Source organism: Polypterus senegalus, chromosome 3 (genome assembly GCF_016835505.1).
Source record: "Polypterus senegalus isolate Bchr_013 chromosome 3, ASM1683550v1, whole genome shotgun sequence".
Taxonomy (NCBI): Eukaryota; Metazoa; Chordata; class Cladistia; order Polypteriformes; family Polypteridae; genus Polypterus; species Polypterus senegalus.
The window spans coordinates 148,459,929-148,478,663 of NC_053156.1; the positions used below are offsets into that span (position 1 = coordinate 148,459,929).

The 18,735-nt window shown below is 38.3% G+C and overlaps 1 protein-coding gene across 3 annotated transcripts in view; it reads right to left on the reverse strand.

Annotated features, from left to right (window-relative positions):
- Nucleotides 1-7,427: 7,427 nt before the first annotated feature.
- Nucleotides 7,428-18,735, reverse strand: part of LOC120525615 (filamin-A-interacting protein 1) — a 283,170-nt gene continuing 271,862 nt past the window's right edge. Inside the window, exon 8 of one of the 3 annotated variants that reach the window (XM_039748049.1) lies at nucleotides 7,428-7,560. In XM_039748049.1, coding sequence (XP_039603983.1) covers nucleotides 7,520-7,560 — 41 coding nt within the window. In that variant the 3' untranslated portion in view covers nucleotides 7,428-7,519. The remainder of the gene's footprint in view (nucleotides 7,561-18,735) is intronic. The other 2 variants (XM_039748051.1, XM_039748040.1) reach the window with 2 other exon arrangements.

Here is an 18,735-nt window from a genome sequence, read left to right on the forward strand (position 1 = left end):
GAAACCAGAGCACCCGGAGGAAACCTCCACAGACACGGGGAGAACATGCAAACTCCACATAAGGAGGACCTGGGAAGCGAACCCAGGTCTCCTTACTGCGAGGCAGCAGTGCTACCACTGTGCCACCGTGCCGTTTATTATTATTATTATTATTATTATTATTATTATTATTATTATGTGGGAATTACTTTATCTTCTCTCACTGAGATGTTTCATTTGCATCATTCACTCTGCCTTCTGAAACCACAGTACTTAGTAGCTGTCCAGCTACATGGCCCTCTGAATCTCCAACCTGATATTTACAATGTTTTTTCAACAAGGTTTCATATTAGGCAGTATTGTGTGTTAATAAGGAGAGCGGGAGACTCATAAGGATTTGGGGATGGCAGAAATGCAGCGATAAAAAACGTGGTTACTGTACAACCAAGTTCAAAACTAAAATGAATATAGATGGAAAACAGGGACATTTATATGGTTTAGACAGGAAGGTAATGGTCCAGGGTAGCCGGAAGAGGAAGTGATGTCTTTGGTAGCTGGGTTCTGAGAAGGAAGATATCATCAGGTAAGGATGGAATTGACATCATCAGAGGGAGAGTTAGTGGTGATGTCATTGTTTTGTTGGTTCGTCTGCTGGTCTGCAGAGGGACAAAAGGAGAGAGGGTCAGAGAACAGTGCCAACCCCTGCTCTGGTTGAGAAACAACATTATTTGAGCCTATCAATCTTCACCCAAGCGCACATGTGTGACACGTGCATGACATGGCCTTCTGATAGTTTCTGGCATCACATTGACTCGTTTGGATCGTTTCTCAGCACTGAGGTGCATGTTTAAAAAATGGGCAGGAAAATATCCTATTATTTAAAAAATTCATGTCTAATGAATGCTGGTTTACACTATTAGTATCTGTTGGAGGATCTGTGCTATGATTTAAATATCTACTAGAATATGGCTTGATGGGTGATGCATGCAGGAGGGCAAGGTGGCTAAAGGGAAGAAAAAGGTTCTTTATGGTTAACTGCTTGAATCACAGTGTTGGAATCATGTCTGGTCTATTGACAGTGTGTTTAAGCCAAAACAGCATCTATAATAATAAGGAAGCTATGTACATTGCCTTTACTAATTTTTAAAGTTACCTATAAAGCTAGGTGTATATGAATGTTTTTTGAATAAAAACCTAACAGTTCCTTTTGGAAAGTGACACTTTAGTGGACCATTTCAACTGACAAATTAAGCAATCCTCTTAATTCTCACTTTGTTTGAGACAGACTGTAAAAAAGTGATTGAACCCCAAAAGAAAAGTCAAAACTTCCTCCAGCAGGTGTACAGAGACTGGGCTTGTCTGCAGCAGATCATTCTATAATAATAAAGCCCTGCTAAGCCACATAAAAATCTGGCCCTGGAATAAAACTTAAAAAAATGTGCATCAAAGATGGAAACACACTGAGCAGATTAAGAAATCACTGAAATAATAGATCTTTATTTTATTACCATCCAGGAAGAAGCTTGGGTTGCTGCTGGAAGATGTGTTGGTGAGGCCAGCAGGGAGTGACTACCCTGTGGTCTGAATATGGATCCCAAAGCCCCAGAGCAGTAATGGGGATAATATAAAAATGGTGCCATCCTTCAAATGAGATGTAAAACTGAGGTTCTGGCTCTCTGTGATCATTAAAGATATCTGGGCATCCTTAGGGTGTATCCTGATGTCCTGGCTAAATTGTCCACTGCGGTCTGGTCATTCTTGCCCCCTAACCATTCCCTGTCTCTGATTGGCTAAGTATTTCTCACCCCTTCACTACCTAACAGCTAGTGTGTGGTGAATGTACTGGTGCAAAATGGCTGCTGTCATATCATCCAAATGGAAGCTGCACATTAATGGTGGTTGAAGTGCCTCCCCACTCACTGTGCAAAGCGCTTTGAGTACTTTGAAAAGCACTCTCTAAATGTAATGAATTATTATTATTATTAAAAATAATCAGTCATAACATGAACCATTACAAAGAGTCCCACTGATAAAAGAGGTTCAATATTTGGTCAAACTGAAAATTCCTAAAGGCATTAACAAATACAACCTAAACAAAACCACATAAACGTATAAGAACTGAATGGCACAACAACCCTTCAAAAAATTATTTTTTCCTATTGTTATACTTGTTGTTGTAACACCATGACAGATTTATAGTAACTATACTGCTTAAAAAAATTAAAGGAACACTTTTTAATCAGAGTATAGCATCAAGTCAATGAAACTTCTCGGATATTGATCTGGTCAGTTAAGTAGCAGAGGGCATTGTTAATAAGTTTCAATTGCTTTACACATTACCTAGTCCATATCAGTATAGATATCCAGTGACAGAGGTCAGTGCCACAGGCCTGTAATCAATTAGACTGTAAATAGTTTGATTCTTAAGTACATGGATGATTGTTGACTCTTTGGAACAGGCAGGGACACAAACAAATGTAATAGACACAGAGTTGCTTTGCTTTTATTTATGATATGGAATCTATGAACATGAAAGAAAATGTAATACGCTGTTACATTGCATTTTAAACTAAAACCATGAAAATTACATGCCATAGTGAAAACCAATCAAACATTTGGTTGATGTGTTTTGAATATGACAAGCTAAAACCATACCAAAAGTAAATAGCCCACTTGCGTATGTATCGCATTTCAATGTAGTATGTTGGATTGCATAAAATTTTGGTACTAATAATCTCCCATATATGAAGGGACAAGAAATATCGTGGTATGGCCAGGGTTTCCCAAAGGGGCCTGTGGAACGGCATGGTAAGCATCAGAAACAGAGCTGTAACAGTGAACCAGAGTTTTCCTCTTCCTACACTCTTAAGAATAATGGTTATTTAATGACACTTTATGGCTCTTTACTGGGTGGTGTGGTTTCTCTTGCTGGACAAAGAGCTTTTTCATTCTGGAAAGTGTTCTTTGCATATGAAGTTGGTACTTTCTGCTTTGAAAAACTTCCTAATATATAAAAAAAATCTGAAATCTTTAATGGATGGATGGCTACCTAGCAGGACACTAACAGATTAAAAAAACTGGACTTAGCTTGTGTTACTGGACGTATACAGCAAGAGTTCTTTTAACATCTTGACCCTGTGGTATCTCACAAATCTGTTCCCACCTATTCATGGTTATTTACAGGTACTGTATTTAACAAATCTAAATAAATAAAGGTTCTTTCTGAAACCTTGATTTGGATGGGTCTTTTGGGAACCAAAAATGGTTCCTTTATGGCAGGGGTCCTCAATCACAGTCCTGGAGGGCCACAGTGGCTGCAGGTTTTTGCTCCAAGCACATATTACTCAAGTAACACTTCTGCTTCACTTGATGTTTCACTTGTTAAGATTTTGAACCCTTATTGCTTATTTTAACCTTAAACTGCTGTATTCTTGGTTTTTAATTTCTCCTAATTAGCAATAAGAAGCAAATGACAAAAAAGGCCAGCATTTCTCCATTTAGCTTGTTACCGTTTACACCTGTGTGTATTTATCGGGTTTAATGAAATACTTGGAAAGAAAGTGGAGAGAAAAAGGTGACGGGCTGAGAATTACTCATCCATTTTTGCCTTCAAATCATTTGGATGATATCCTTAGAAAGGGGAAGAAAATTCAGGGTATTTAAATTACCTGACATAGCAGAGTTAAAGCACTAACAAGCCATGAAATTAAATTATTGGCAAGAATTGCTTTCTAATTAAGCAAATGGGTTAGAAAAAAAAACCTCCAGCCACTGCAGCCCTCCAGGACTGTGATTGAGGACCCTTGCTCTACAGCATCTATCTGAAGAACCACTCTAAAATCTTTATTATTAAAAGTGTGTTTGCACATTTCATCAGCATATTCAACTTTTTATAGTCTCTCCACCATTCCGCTACAATCTCATCCTCAAATCTTTTGCAGGAGAGAATGAGAACTGTGCTCCTGTTCTCAGTTTCTGTAGGCATCTTTTCCACTATGTTATTATTCAGGATTTGTTTTGGAATTGGTAGAGAGGGGGTGCTGGTGGAAGGAGAACTTGATTCTGGTTCAAGCTTTAATCATTGTTCATTATTTTTGATAATTGCTTGCTATTTGTTTCCTTTCAGTAATTTGAATTCCATATAAATTTGCTAGTGATCACCAGCAGAGTCAGGGAGCACAAGTTTTGAAGTCATTGTGGTGAGGAAGATGTGGAGACAGAAACACACAAACTCCTAATCTGTATCAAGAGATCAAGGGAAAAACAAATGTATGCACTCTGTTCAGACATGCTTAAATTAAACAACTCAGAGAAGTTAAAAAGAAATGTAAAAGATTATAATCAGGTTAGTGCAATGGTTTTCAATGATCGGAGCCAGGGACCGCCATGGCTGCAGGTTTTAACTTCAACTGATTTAGTGCATTGTTCTCACTTTTAATTAAACTTTAATTATCTAGCCTGCAAACATTTTGAAAAAAATTGTAAATATTTGTATCTATGATAGGTCAACATGCTTGTTTCTTTTGCTGTTTTCTTTTTTAAATGTACCCTGTTCTGTAGAATTTGCTCCTTTAATTGTTTCCAAATGCTGATAGTTAGCACTGAGCAGTGCAGATAAATGTGCAAATAACACTGAATGCTGAAGAGGAGCAACGGCTTCACTGCTATTTTCACTTGTCTGCCTATTAAGAAAAGTGAAAATGTCAGTGAACTAATTGCTCCCTGGTGTTGTTAACATTTGGATGCAATTAATGGAGAAAATTATATAGAGAAAGGCAAATTAAAATAGAAAAAAGCAAAAGAAACTTAAGTGTTTAAAGTTCTGGCAAAAATACAAATATTTCAGACTTTCTTGAAATAAGAGTATAAAAAAGGACAACTCATAAAAGCAGTGAGATCAATTAAAAGTAAGAATGATTCACATATTGTGAAACTGGTTGAAATAAAAACCTTCAGCCTGAAGGAACTTTGAGCACTGGACCAGTAAACTAATGCATTGACTGTAGAGGACTGCAGCAGTTTTGTAAGATAAAAGAATCACACGAAGGTTCAGAAACGTTAAAACACATGTCATTGGCATTACCAGAATATTTATAATCAAGTAAACAAAGTTCAGGACATGAAGCAGAATTGTGGTCCAAAAGCCGTACAGGAAAGTTCAAAAACAAAAACAAAAGGCACATGACCAAAGCAAAATCAATAGATGTTAATTGTAGTAAAAAGGCAGGAAAGAATGTCATAACCAGAGATCTAAGAAATTGACTGAAAAGGATAACTACTAACATTTTAAAGTGACTACAACCTTGGAAAACAAGGAAGTGTAAAACATTGACCTTTATACCCTTACATTAATGATGAGATGTATTGCACATTCTCAGTTGCCAAGCCTAGCAACTGTGTTAAAAACACATTGAAGTAGGAAAAAAAAATACAACTGAGAGATGCCATGTTCTCCAAATCCTTGGAAATATTGCTCCAAACATTTTTAGAGGCCAAGGAACAGATGGAAAAAAATTCAAATCAGAAGGCCAAATTATGTGAACCATGGGAAGGTCTTAAACAACAGGATCTATATTTTGTGTCTGGATGTTTACTCCAAATGAAATTATCCCCTGAATGTATACACTTATCCAGAAATGTGCATAATCTTAGACTGTGTAAAATCCTTTGAAGAATTCTTTATTGGAAAATAGACAGACATGCAGAGATAGCAACAAAGAAGAAAGAGAAGAATTAAAAAAACTATTGGTTGAAGCAACACATTTTACATCTAGAAAACCATGCTCAATAAATATAACATGAAAAGGGTAAAGGAAATTCCTTAATTCAAGTCACAGTGTCTATAAACCAAAATATTCTCTTTTATTGAGACTGCAAAAGAGTCTTGCCAGACATCGCACAAGCCAATCCTGAAAAAAGACCCTGGAATCAAGGCTAGAATAAAGAAATGGCAGGTATTAACATAACACTATGGGCTTGTTCTGGACATGCTGATTTGGGGTGCAGATCCAGGGCCTCTGACGATGTCACATTCATTATCAGGGCCTCTGATGATGTCACTTACAGTCCTGGCGGCTCTGATGACATCACTTCCAGTTCCACTGCCTCTGTCGACGTCACTTCCTACACTGGCCTTTACAGCTGCCATTTTGTCTTTCTTCAACAGTTCTATTTTGGACTCAGTCGAGTAAACAACTCTCTAACCTTTACAATACCTTTTTGCAGCCAAAGGACATTATACGGTTGGTCGCCTCAAACCTTTACTATGTGTAAGTGTTGTTCTTATCACATAGTTTAATCATGTATACCGGCTCAACTGGTGTATTACCCACTCCTAGTGCTTAGCATGAAGCTGACCACAAGAAAACAAATATGTTTTTCTATTCCAGAATTAACAGTCAAAAAAAAATCTGAAACTAAAATTAAAAGTTATTTGATTGAACAAATACAACTCCCACACATTTAAAGGTTAAATATAATTTTTATATTTAAAAGCAATTTCTGTGACAATCATACACACAGTGTTTACATGAAAAGTGAATATCTTTTATCTGCCTATTACCACTCAGAAGGTACATCACTATTATCAATTCTTTGGGATACTATGACTTTATTAAGGGTACAAATTTCTAAAAAGTGATACAGGTGAAGCCCAAAAATATCAAAGAATTTTTATCCATGCTTTCTTTTCTAATAGCTGTTTAGTGACATAAAGGAGAAGCGACTTATCCTGAGTGTAATGTGACAAACAAGAGGTACTTGGAATGGCAGAAAACAAACAGAGATGATGGCAGAATATTTCAAAGGCCACTCAGTATACACTGGGCTCTGTAAAAGGCACTTTTAATGATTTATTGAATAGCAGACACTGTGAGCCACGTAATAAAACCCTGTGTGTAATCAAAATGTCACAGTAGTCCAAATTCTTGTTTATAATACAAATTATTCTGCCTTTTATATGCATATTTTACTCAAAAGGTGACATTAAACAATTGTTTGAAAAATTCACACAGCAAAATCACCAGTGTTAAATAAACTCTTATATTATATTGTTAACTTTTAAAAGTGAATATATGGAAAGAGTATTTCCATATGTATATTTACTCTGTGTTTATTTAACAATGGTAAGTTTTCTATGCAGGTGTGAAAATATATTTTAATGCATGATTTTACACTAAAACTCTTCAAAAGGAGATTTACTGAAAAGTCAATATTGAACCACTAAAGCTGCCTTAAAACATTCCTGAAGAAAAAAGGCAGGTGATCTGTTCTTAAAAATGACTTTACCATGTACCCCCATCCACATGACGTTTTGACTGTTAAAGTCAGTAAAAGTATCTCAGTATGAGGCTTAAAAAAGAAACCCCCTTTCTCGATTTTTTTGCCATGGACAGGATCCCCTAAAGCACACAGAACAGAGCAAACTGGATTGGGTTCCTAAAGTCAGTACCATGACATTCAGTAGTACTGTGGGACAGGTCGCCTATGTCTGTAAGAAGACCCCCGTCTCTGGAAAAACAACAGGACTCTTTCAGCTGTTTCATCTTGAAGATGTTCTCATTTGACGTATGATGACACAATCTACAAGAAAATGAAAAATGTATATTAAAAAGAAAGGTATATTTAGAAGGACAAAAAACTGATCTGTTGTATGTTCATTTCACTCCTCTGCAATCTGCAATTAGATTAAAAATGACAAGTAGGTACAGTGATGGCTGATGGTTGGGCATTCATATCGAGTCCTTAGGTGATTGGGGCAAACATATTCCCACACACAAAAATAATGCTGCTCCTGTTTAAAACTATCTTACTAAGTCAGATATCTGTTTCATTTTCAAATTGTTTAATCATATACTAGTCAAAGATAATTTCATCATGTTACCTAAAGAGCACCTTTTAAGGCCAGACTGTAAACTTTTCTCATTTTAATTCACACAGAAAACTGTTTAAAAATCTGAGAATCTTTAAATGGTTGAGTCCATAAACCTTGGATCTTCAACAAAAAGCAAATTATTTATTGTATTATAACTAAAGTTTTAGACTGCAATAAGGATAACATGTACCTGAAAGATGTAATACAACACATTTCCATAACTAACCCAACATAAAGTACATGAAGTTTTCAGATGCTTAATTTAACATACTATTAATATTGGCTCTGTAACTAACAAACATACTCAGAAAATGTGTTGTGACAGAGCATTCTTATATGTGGCCTTAAGCCTTAACAGATTTTTCAAAAACAATATACTGGATATATGAACTTTCAGATCAACCTGGATAGTTTTATAGGACATTAAACATTTTTCAACATGAACAATACACCAAGTGACTTACAGGGTCAAGATCTTCCTTGGATTTGTTGCAGATATACCAATTTTTAAACTGTTCACAGAAGCAGTTTAAGAAAAGCAATTTTTTGAGTGAGCACAGTAATATACAAATGGCTAATACAGTATATGGATTTGTTCTGAAAAAATTGACAAGCATTTTGTTAGCTTTCACCTGTAGAAAATGCCATAACTGTATTTTATGAAGCACCAGAAACAGTTTTTTTTTTTCCAAATCATTTGTTAAAACTTTTTGAATATTGACATCACACCTACACTTATATTGTATAGTAGCAGCATTTTTAATTGATTGCTTCCACAACTGGTCAGGACATTTTACTGGAAAAAAAAACCTTTTCTATATCTTGTGACCTTTTGATAAAGCAGTAAATACAGCAAAGGTCAGAGATTTTCAATTTATAGAAATGTGAATGATAAAAAATGAGGGCATAGAATGTGAGATAAGAACCCAAACATACTTTAGTGGTGACATTTCTTTCCCAATAGTCCAGTCCTTCACAAGGCACACTCACACATGCACATATTCAGTCTGGAGCCACCCAGCTTTGAGATGTGAGAGAAAAGTCATGAAGAGAAGGTGTAACTTGCCATTGACTTCTCGGAACTTGAAGTCTGAATAATAAAGTATGATGCATGTGTCAAGTTTTAGAAGTTTCAGTAATAAAAAATATGGATAATATTTAGCGTTAAACTGTAAAAATATTCTCACCTAGACAAAGCTGGCAGCACTGTGGGATTATGTTTTTTGATTTATCTAGTGCCTCTAATACCATCCAGCCATCACTGTTAAGGTATAAACTCAGAGATATGCAGGTGGATAAGACTATGGTGTACTGGATTAAGGACTATCTCTCCATACTGGCATACGCTCAGACCATACTATTTATTTATTTATTTATTTACTTACTTACTTAAATGAAATTTTGTAAAAAGCCAAATTTCCCCATGGGGACATATAAAGATCTATCTATCTATCTATCTATCTATCTATCTATCTATCTAAAACCAAAAATGTTTCAGCAACTGCTATACTTTGTTTGATAATAATAGCAATCAACAAAAAAAAAACAATAAATTACTAAAATTACTAAAACTTAACGGATTTCAAACCAGCAATGATTGCAAATATGTAAAATAAATAATAAATGAAGAAGTAAATGTATGATGAGATTCTATGTGCATCTCTACAATATTAATGTGTGCCCCGAAACAGCACAGGCCAACTGATCATTTTCATCACAAATAGAAGTCATACATTCTGTGCAATAGAAAGTCATACACAGCCAAAGAATTAGAGGTGCGGACTTTCTCGATCTTGTTATTGTGTTTCGGGTCCTTCATTTGTTGAGTGGTAGCCCTGTCACGCAAAATGAATGGCAAGAAAAGAACTGTGGCACAAGCACACGACATGTCTGTCAGGAAAAATGCTGCCACAACATTGGATGGCAGTGAAAGACATTAAACAGGGTCACTCATCAGTACAATAAAGGTCAAAGCACACTCTGTGTAATGACCTACAGTGCTGTGTTTCATGAGAGGCACAAGAACCACCTTTCTTCAGGTAGCAGAGGTCAGAGTGTTTCCCAGTAAATTTTAAAAATAATAGATGAAATACCTGACTAGCTAAAACATGCTTGGAACACATTTGCTATACCAAGGATGTCAAACTCCGCTCCTGGAGGGCTTTAGTCACTATACATTTCATTGAAGCAGATTTTATCCTTGATTAATTGTTTTCCTGTTAAATAACAGCATTCAGAGACTTTAATTGTTTTCTCTTCAATTAACAATGGAACATGAATAACAGGAAGACTATCAAGCAGCCAGATGACTATGCAGTAGTCTTCATTAAATATCTGTTTCAGTGATTGGTCTCATCCAAATCTAAAAGAGATAGACTTTTGAGATGATGCTCCGCTGGTAGTGGTATCCTACATTAAGTTAACTTGGAAGGATTTATTTACAAGAATACTGTATTAAAAGTAAAAGCAGGAGACCGAGGGGTCAGAAAGAGAAGAAAAAGGTAGCTAAGGTTTTATCAAAGTCTAAACCAATCTCAAGTTCATAATACGGCCTGCCACAGACTGAGTTGAAAGTGACAGGAGAAGGAATGGGTCATACAGGAGATCATGCTAATGTGGGAGCAATACTGCGAGTTAGTCGTGCAATGAGAATTCGACGATCTCAAGAGGGATATCAGAACCAAGGATGGCCCCTTTGTCCCCACTGTCATCTATTACCACACCCCCTGTGAGTCAAGAGCATCATCTCCAATAGGATGCTTGACTCCAACTTTGGAACAAGGAGAAGATGGAAACAAGCTGTATGAGCTGAAGGTATTGTTTATCATTCCCAAGCTAAAAATAAATGATGCAAAGAAGGATATAAAGGAAGATATAAAGAAGGATATAAACAAAAGAATTATGAGAATAGACAATAGAATAGACAAGCTGCTTCAAGATATAAAAGACTAGTAGGTATGTTTAAGCTTTCATATAAACTTTGATGTAAACCTTAAAAATAATTTAGCAAGAATTGATGAAAAAATTCAGGAAAATACAAGAAAATTGAGAATAAAATAACAGTAATTGGTGCTCTCCTTGAAGAAGTTAAGCAAATGTTTACTACTCATATTGAAGAACATTAGAACATTAGAACATTCTAGACGAGAACAGGCCATTCAGCCCAACAAAGCTCGCCAGTCCTATCCACTTATTTCCTCCAAGAAAACATCAAGTCGAGTTTTGAAAGTCCCTAACGTCTTACTGTCTACCACACTACTTGGTAGCTTATTCCAAGTGTCTATCTTCTTTGTGTAAAGAAAAACTTCCTAATGTGTGTGCGCGAAGGTGAACAATTGACATAGGCCACTAACAAAAAGGCAACTGCTCTATAATAAGAAGTGCTCGGTGACAAATCAGCTGGATTGGAAGATACAGTAGATTTAGAAGGAATAACATCACAATCTGTCTCCCAGAAAACCGTGAAAGTCCAAACACAGTGAAATTCATAGCATGTTCTAAAATAATTGGAGTGGACTTTAAATTACACACTGAAATCTCAGCAATTTATCGCATATATGGATTGAATACCTCAAAATTGAGAAGCCTCATTGTCAGATTCAACAAACTACGGGTTAAAGAAAATTTGACATTGATTCTCTGACATAAACAAGAGATTATATTTGAAAATAACTGCATTTGTTTTTTCCCAAATTTCTCTCCTTTATCCATCCATCCATCCATTCTCTTCCGCTTATCCGAGGTCGGGTCGCGGGGGCAGCAGCTTAAGCAGAGAGGCCCAGACTTCCCTCTCCCCGGCCACTTCTTCCAGCTCTTCCGGGAGAATCCCAAGGCATCCCAGGCCAGCCGGGAGACATAGTCCCTCCAGCGTGTCCTGGGTCTTCCCCGGGGCCTCCTCCCGGTTGGACGTGCCCGGAACACCTCACCAGGGAGGCGTCCAGGAGGCATCCTGATCAGATGCCCGAGCCACCTCATCTGACTCCTCTCGATGCGGAGGAGCAGCGGCTCTACTCTGAGCCCCTCCCGGATGACTGAGCTTCTCACCCTATCTTTAAGGGAAAGCCCAGACACCCTGCGGAGGAAACTCATTTCAGCCGCTTGTATTCGCGATCTCGTTCTTTCGGTCACTACCCATAGCTCATGACCATAGGTGAGGGTAGGAAGGTAGATCGACTGGTAAATTGAGAGCTTTGCCTTACGGCTCAGCTCCCTTTTCACCACGACAGACCGATGCAGAGCCCGCATCACTGCGGATGCCGCACCGATCCGCCTGTCGATCTCACGCTCCATTCTTCCCTCACTCGTGAACAAGACCCCGAGATACTTGAACTCCTCCACTTGGGGCAGGATCTCTCCCCCAACCCTGAGAGGGCACTCCACCCTTTTCCGGCTGAGGACCATGCTCTCGGATTTGGAGGTGCTGATTCTCATCCCAGCCGCTTCACACTCAGCTGCAAACCGATCCAGAGAGAGCTGAAGATCACGGCCTGATGAAGCAAACAGGACAACATCATCTGCAAAAAGCAGTGACCCAATCCTGAGTCCACCAAACCGGACCCCTTCAACACCCTGGCTGCGCCTAGAAATTCTGTCCATAAAAGTTATGAACAGAATCGGTGACAAAGGGCAGCCCTGGCGGAGTCCAACTCTCACTGGAAACGGGCTTGACTTACTGCTGGCAATGCGGACCAAGCTCTGACACCGGTTGTACAGAGACCGAACAGCTCTTATCAGGGGGTCCGGTACCCCATACTCCCGAGCACCCCACAGGATTCCCGAGGGACATGGTCGATTGGAAGGCGCCTTTTCCAAGTCCACAAAACACATGTAGACTGGTTAGGCAAACTCCCATGCACCCTCCAGGATTCTGCTAAGGGTGTAGAGCTGGTCCACTGTTCCGCCACGCGACCAGGACGAAAACCACACTGTTCCTCCTGAATCCGAGGACCACGGAGACACCACAAAGTCGATCATCGACCTGAGGCCTAGGGTGTCCTGGTGCCAAGTGCACATATGAACACCCTTATGCTTGAACATGGTGTTCGTTATGGACAATCCGTGACGAGCACAGAAGTCCAATAACAAAACACCGCTCGGGTTCAGATCGGGGCCATTCCTCCCAATCACGCCCTTCCAGGTCTCACTGTCATTGCCCACGTGAGCATTGAAGTCTCCCAGCAAAACGAGGGAATCCCCAGAAGGTATGCCCTCTAGCAACCCCTCCAGAGACTCCAAAAAGGGTGGATACTCCAAACTGCTGTTCGGGCGCATACGCACAAACAACAGTCAGGACCCTTCCCCACCCGGGCGGAGGGAGGCCACCCTCTCGTCCACCGGGGTAAACCCCAATGCACAGGCTCCGAGTCGGGGGGCAATAAGTATGCCCACACCTGCTCGGCGCCTCTCACCGGGGGCAACTCCAGAGTGATAGAGAGTCCAGCCCCTCTCAAGGAGATTGGTTCCAGAGTCCAAGCTGTGCGTCGAGGTGAGTCCGACTATATCTAGCCGGAACCTCGACCTCGCGCACTAGCTCAGGCTCCTTCCCTTCAGAGAGGTGACATTCCACGTCCCAAGAGCCAGTTTCTGTAGCCGAGGATCAGACCGCCAAGGTCCCCGCCTTCGGCCACCACCCAACTCACATTGCACCCAACCTCCTTGGCCCCTCCCATAGGTGGTGAGCCCATGGGGAGTTCTCTCCTTTAACACCTAGCAAATGGGCATCAAATGGGTAATGCAATGCAGGTTTCAAAGAACTTGGTCTATTTGTAATGCAACATTTGCTGTAACTATACATTTTATTTTCTTTCTGGCCACTTTTTTTAGTTACTCTATTGAAATTTATTGTATGAAATGTATGTATATTTTGGTAACTATAAAGTAACTAGTAATTTAAAGTGTCTTTAGGCTTAAAAATGTCATCCTTTTTTCCCTAAGGAAACTGTTAGCATCATACCCTAGCTTTATTGTATCCGGATTGTATTATTATAAGACCAGTAATGGCGCACTGCACTGCACTACACTTGACTTATATTTTCCATCCTCTTTCTCTGTACGTTTACCATTCGTTTGCTCAGAGGTTGATGCGCTTGCTGCTTCCTGAGCAGCTCTTCTTTTCTCCGCCCTAGCGGTCCGCTTATTTTCTTCTTTCGTCGTCATCTTTTTGCGTTAAAACTGATTAAGTCAGTGTTTGTGTTGCAATTACTTAGTACGGTTTTCTTAATTTTTTACTTAAGCTAGCACTGAAGTCTTCAATCTGCCTGAAGAATGGTTTAAGATAAGAAGAAGTGACAGCGAAGTTGGCAGGGATAAGAACGGCACCTGTACGCATGTGCCACATGGCCTCCCTGCTGAGAGTCGATTCTACAATAAAATAAAGAGAGGAAGTAACCTTGGAGGTCAATCATCACCCCGAAAGCGGATAGTAGACGTTACGTAGTATATGTGTACCAAATTTCAGGTGAATAGTTCAAACGGTTTGTGATATACAGGTGATTTAAAATCCTGGACAGACAAACGAACAGCCACATTAGCAAATTATGGAAGAAGATATTTTGATTGTAATCTAGTCTCACTTGGGTAGGCAAAATTGGGGAGGCAAAATGGGGGAGTGGGGTTTGGGAGAGAGAGAGCAAGTTACTTTTTATTTATCTTTTTTACACCAACAATAGTAAGTGCCAAAATAATTATAGGTTCCTAAGCCATAATACCTGGCAATAATATGAAATCAAGGTTAAAGCTATTTTATGAAACAATGCACTACTTAAGATTACAAAATGTCCTAAAAAGTTCAGGAGCAGTGTCTCTCCGACCAAACAGTGAACTTTGTAAGCTGGAATGTCAAAGGTCTCAATCACAATCTAAAGAGAAAAAAATATTCTCTCACCTAACAAACCTAAATGTTAAGATAGTTTTTTTAGAGAAGACTCACTTAATAAGTAAGGGCAAGTTTCGATTGCAAAGAGATTGGCTTGGCCAAATTTTTTACTCCAGATATACAAAGAAAACTAGAGGTGTCAGAATATTAATACATAAAACAATCTCATTTGTAGTATCAGACAAATTTTTTACTCCAGATATACAAAAACTAGAGGTGTCAGAATATTAATACATAAAACAATATCATTTGTAGTATCAGACCTAGTATCTGAACCTGAAAGGGGATATGTCACAAGGATGGGTAATTTATTTAAATCTAAAATAATTCTGATAAATGTCTATGCACCTAAAGTGAATGATAGAGATATTAATCCAACATGTATTTGCATTAGTTCCCAATATGAGCTCTCATAAAATTATAATAGCTGAAGACCTTAATTGTGTTTTAAATGCAGACCTGGATAGGTCTTCAACTACAGTGCTGATAACATCTAATACGATCTTAGCTCAACAAATCCACAAGCAGGAAGTTTTGCAATGTTTCTTCTTCTTCTTTTTCTTTCAGCTGCTTCTGTTTGGGGTTGCCACAGCGGATCATCTTCTTCCATATGGAAGTTTGCAATGCAATTACATAAATTACCAGCATAGATTGCAATAAACTCATTGACCATAAAAATATAACCCACACATTTAGATAACAGAGTAAGTCCTTAAATTCTACTCAGTTTAGTGAAGATTAGACAAAATGTAATGAATTTTTTGATTATTTAAAAACACTACAGCTAGATACTCTTAGCGCAGAGGAACTGAACAAACCTCTGATATTCCCAGAATTACTATATGCTATAAACTCACTCCAAAGTGAGAAAGTAGCAGACCCTGATATCTGCCCAGTAGAATTTTATTAAAAAATGCAAATAAGTTAGCAATGTTTAAAGAAGCTAGAGACAACAAAATTATATCTCAAACTTTTCACCAAGCATTAATTACAATCTTTCCAAAGAAAAATAAGGAATTATTATAATGTGCATCATACAGACCAATTTCACTTCTGAATAATGATGTTAAGATACTCTCCAATGTTCCAGCTAAAATGACTGTTTAATGTAATATACTCACCCATAAAATCTGATGTACCAGAGATTATCTTTGGACACAGAAAAGCATTTGATATGGTCGAATGAGGTTACCTATTCACCACATTGCACAAATTTGGGTTTGGTCCAAATATATGTTGTGACTGACGGCAAGGGAGCAAGCATGGGCTGGACAGTACCTCCCACGGTCCACTTGGTGGCAGCCCCCCTGGGTGACTGTGGTGTCTCAGATACCCGCAGGGCTCTTTGGGAGATGGAGTTCTCCACAGCCCTGTTGTGATCTGGGGTGGCCGCCCGGGGGTGCTGGTGTCGGGACTCCTCAGCCCATATGGGCAGTGTTTTCACCACACCCGGAAGTGCAGCCAGAACTCGGCCATCAAGTACATGGAGCACTTCCAAGTGAACTATAAAAGTGGCCAGCAGCCACCACTCCGGAAGCCTGAGTCGGGAGGAGGAGGAGGACAATGCTTGCCGGGAAGAGTGGTGGTATAGGAGACTAGTGTGCTTGAGGTGTTTTTGGGACTAAGTACTGCCTGTGGGACACGGGGAAGACGTGCCCACAGGTGAAGAAAAATAAAAGTTTATTTGGGTTTTATATGTGCCTCTGGTGTTGCTCTTTGTCGGGTTGCCTTCTATATAGCGCCTTTGTTACAATGTGCATGGATAAAATTACTTTATACCAGTCCAGATGCATCTGTCAGTATTAACAACATTATCTCAAATTATTTCAAACTAGAATGTGGTACTTGACAAGGATGCCCTCTTTCATAATTGATTTTTGCAATTGTCATTGAGCTATTTACTTTTGATATGCAACAGAGATAAAGGGGGCAATCAGAGAATAACCTAAACAGAAAATATTACTATATACAGATGTAATGGCATAGTATATATCAAACCCACAAATGTCCTTACCCGTAGCCCTTAATGCACTGGCAGAATTTCAAAAGATATCTGGACTTAATAATTTGAAGAAAAGTGTGCTTTTTCCATACTATCAAGATGAACATCCTTCCCAAGCTTCTCTTTCTATTTGAGAGCATCCCCATATACATTAACAAATCATTCTTTAAGAAATTAACCTCAATTATAATCTCATTTGTTTGGAGTTTGAGACATCCATGCATTCTAAGTGTGACTCTACAAAGACCTAAAGCAAAAGGGGGGCATGGCACTACCTAACTTTCAATTTTATTATGGGGCAGCAAATATACAAACTATAAAGACCTGGAAATTGACACAAATTGATGAATATACACAAGCCTGTTCTGCAACGGAAATAATATCCTGCTGTTCTTGTTTATATGCCCTGCTTTGTGCCCCAGTAAATACAAATTATTATCAATATACCAATAATCCAATTGTCCATCAATCACTCAGAGTATGGAACCAATGCAGGAAGCACTTTCTGGTAGAGAAGCTTTTATCTGTTGCACCTTTACATGACAATCACCTTTTTCCAACCTCTGAAACATACACAGTATTTAATGTTTGGAAAATATCTGGGATTAAAACACTTAGAGAACTGTATATAGATAATGTCTTGGCATGTTATGAACAATTACATTTCAAATTTAACTTCCCATCAACACAATTTTTCCACTACTTTCAAATCAGAAACTTTGCTAAAAGGAAGATATCCAGTTTCCCACACCTCCCACCCATTTCTGTTCCAGAAAATGTAATGATTATCCTTCAAGACTCAGACAGGAATCTGTGCATTCTTATCAGACAACCTTGGTGTCACCATCATTCCTAACCCATTAACAGCTGTGGTTTGGTGTATTCCCAGATGGGCTTAAAGTGAAAAGGACAAATTGATTGTAATTGCCTGTCCCACAATGCTAGCACATATACTTATCTTGCCCTACTGGAAGAATCCCAGCCCACCTTTTATAAGTCAGTGGGTAACTGATGTCCTATACTATTTGAAATTGGAAAAAAAATCATATTCTCGCTTAGAGGATCTGTTCAGAACTTTTTTTAAATAAGGCAAGATCTAATTAGTAACATTTTAGAATAAGCATTTATACCATGGAAAAGGACATTCTCCCTTCTTTTAATAATTTGCTCTTGCTGTTAGCTCTCCTCTCTTTCTATTGGAGGGGGTTGAATTCTGTTTTTTTTTTTTAAGTTTGAATTGTTTGTATGTAATATTATCTTATTCATTGTATACAATAGACTTCATCACATGGAATGTTATTGTTTTCAAATAACATTATAAAAATAAAAATATATAAATAAATATCTGTTTCAATATAATACTTGGTTAGAAAAAAAACACTAAAATGCTCATCTGCTCATCATGTTTAGTCTTGTTTTCAACCCTGGTTTAAATGTTATTTATTGCATTCTTTTTGTTGTTCTTAAAATATCTTTATTGTGTATCATTTTTTTTGTCCTTTCTGAATATTATTTTATTTATTAACATTTATTATGTAAACATTTTCTGTTTTGAGTTAATGTATTTATTTATGTGCCCTGTCCCGTTTTCAGAGGGCAGGGCCATTGTGACATATATCCTCATCATGTATTTTCCAGGCAAAAAGTAAGGTCTCCCAGTTTGGTTATTGATTGTTTTTTGGTGAACCTTCTTTATTGTGTAAGTACTTATTGAAGTTTCTGTTTTGTTTTGTTGCGTTGGGCTGGCGCCCTGCCTGGGGTTTGGGGTTTGCGCCCTGTGTTGGCTGGGATTGGCTCCAGCAGACCCCCGTGACCCTGTAGTTAGGATATAGCCGGTTGGATAATGGATGGATGGATGTTTTGTTTTGTTTTTTTCTTTTTCTGTTTACTTTTCTGGCTCTCATTTTGTACATGTTGTAATAAGCAGCACACAAAATAACTAAAACGGTCTGAGAGCTTTAAAAGATCCAGAAACTTCAATAGCCTAGTCAAAGATAAGCCTGGCAG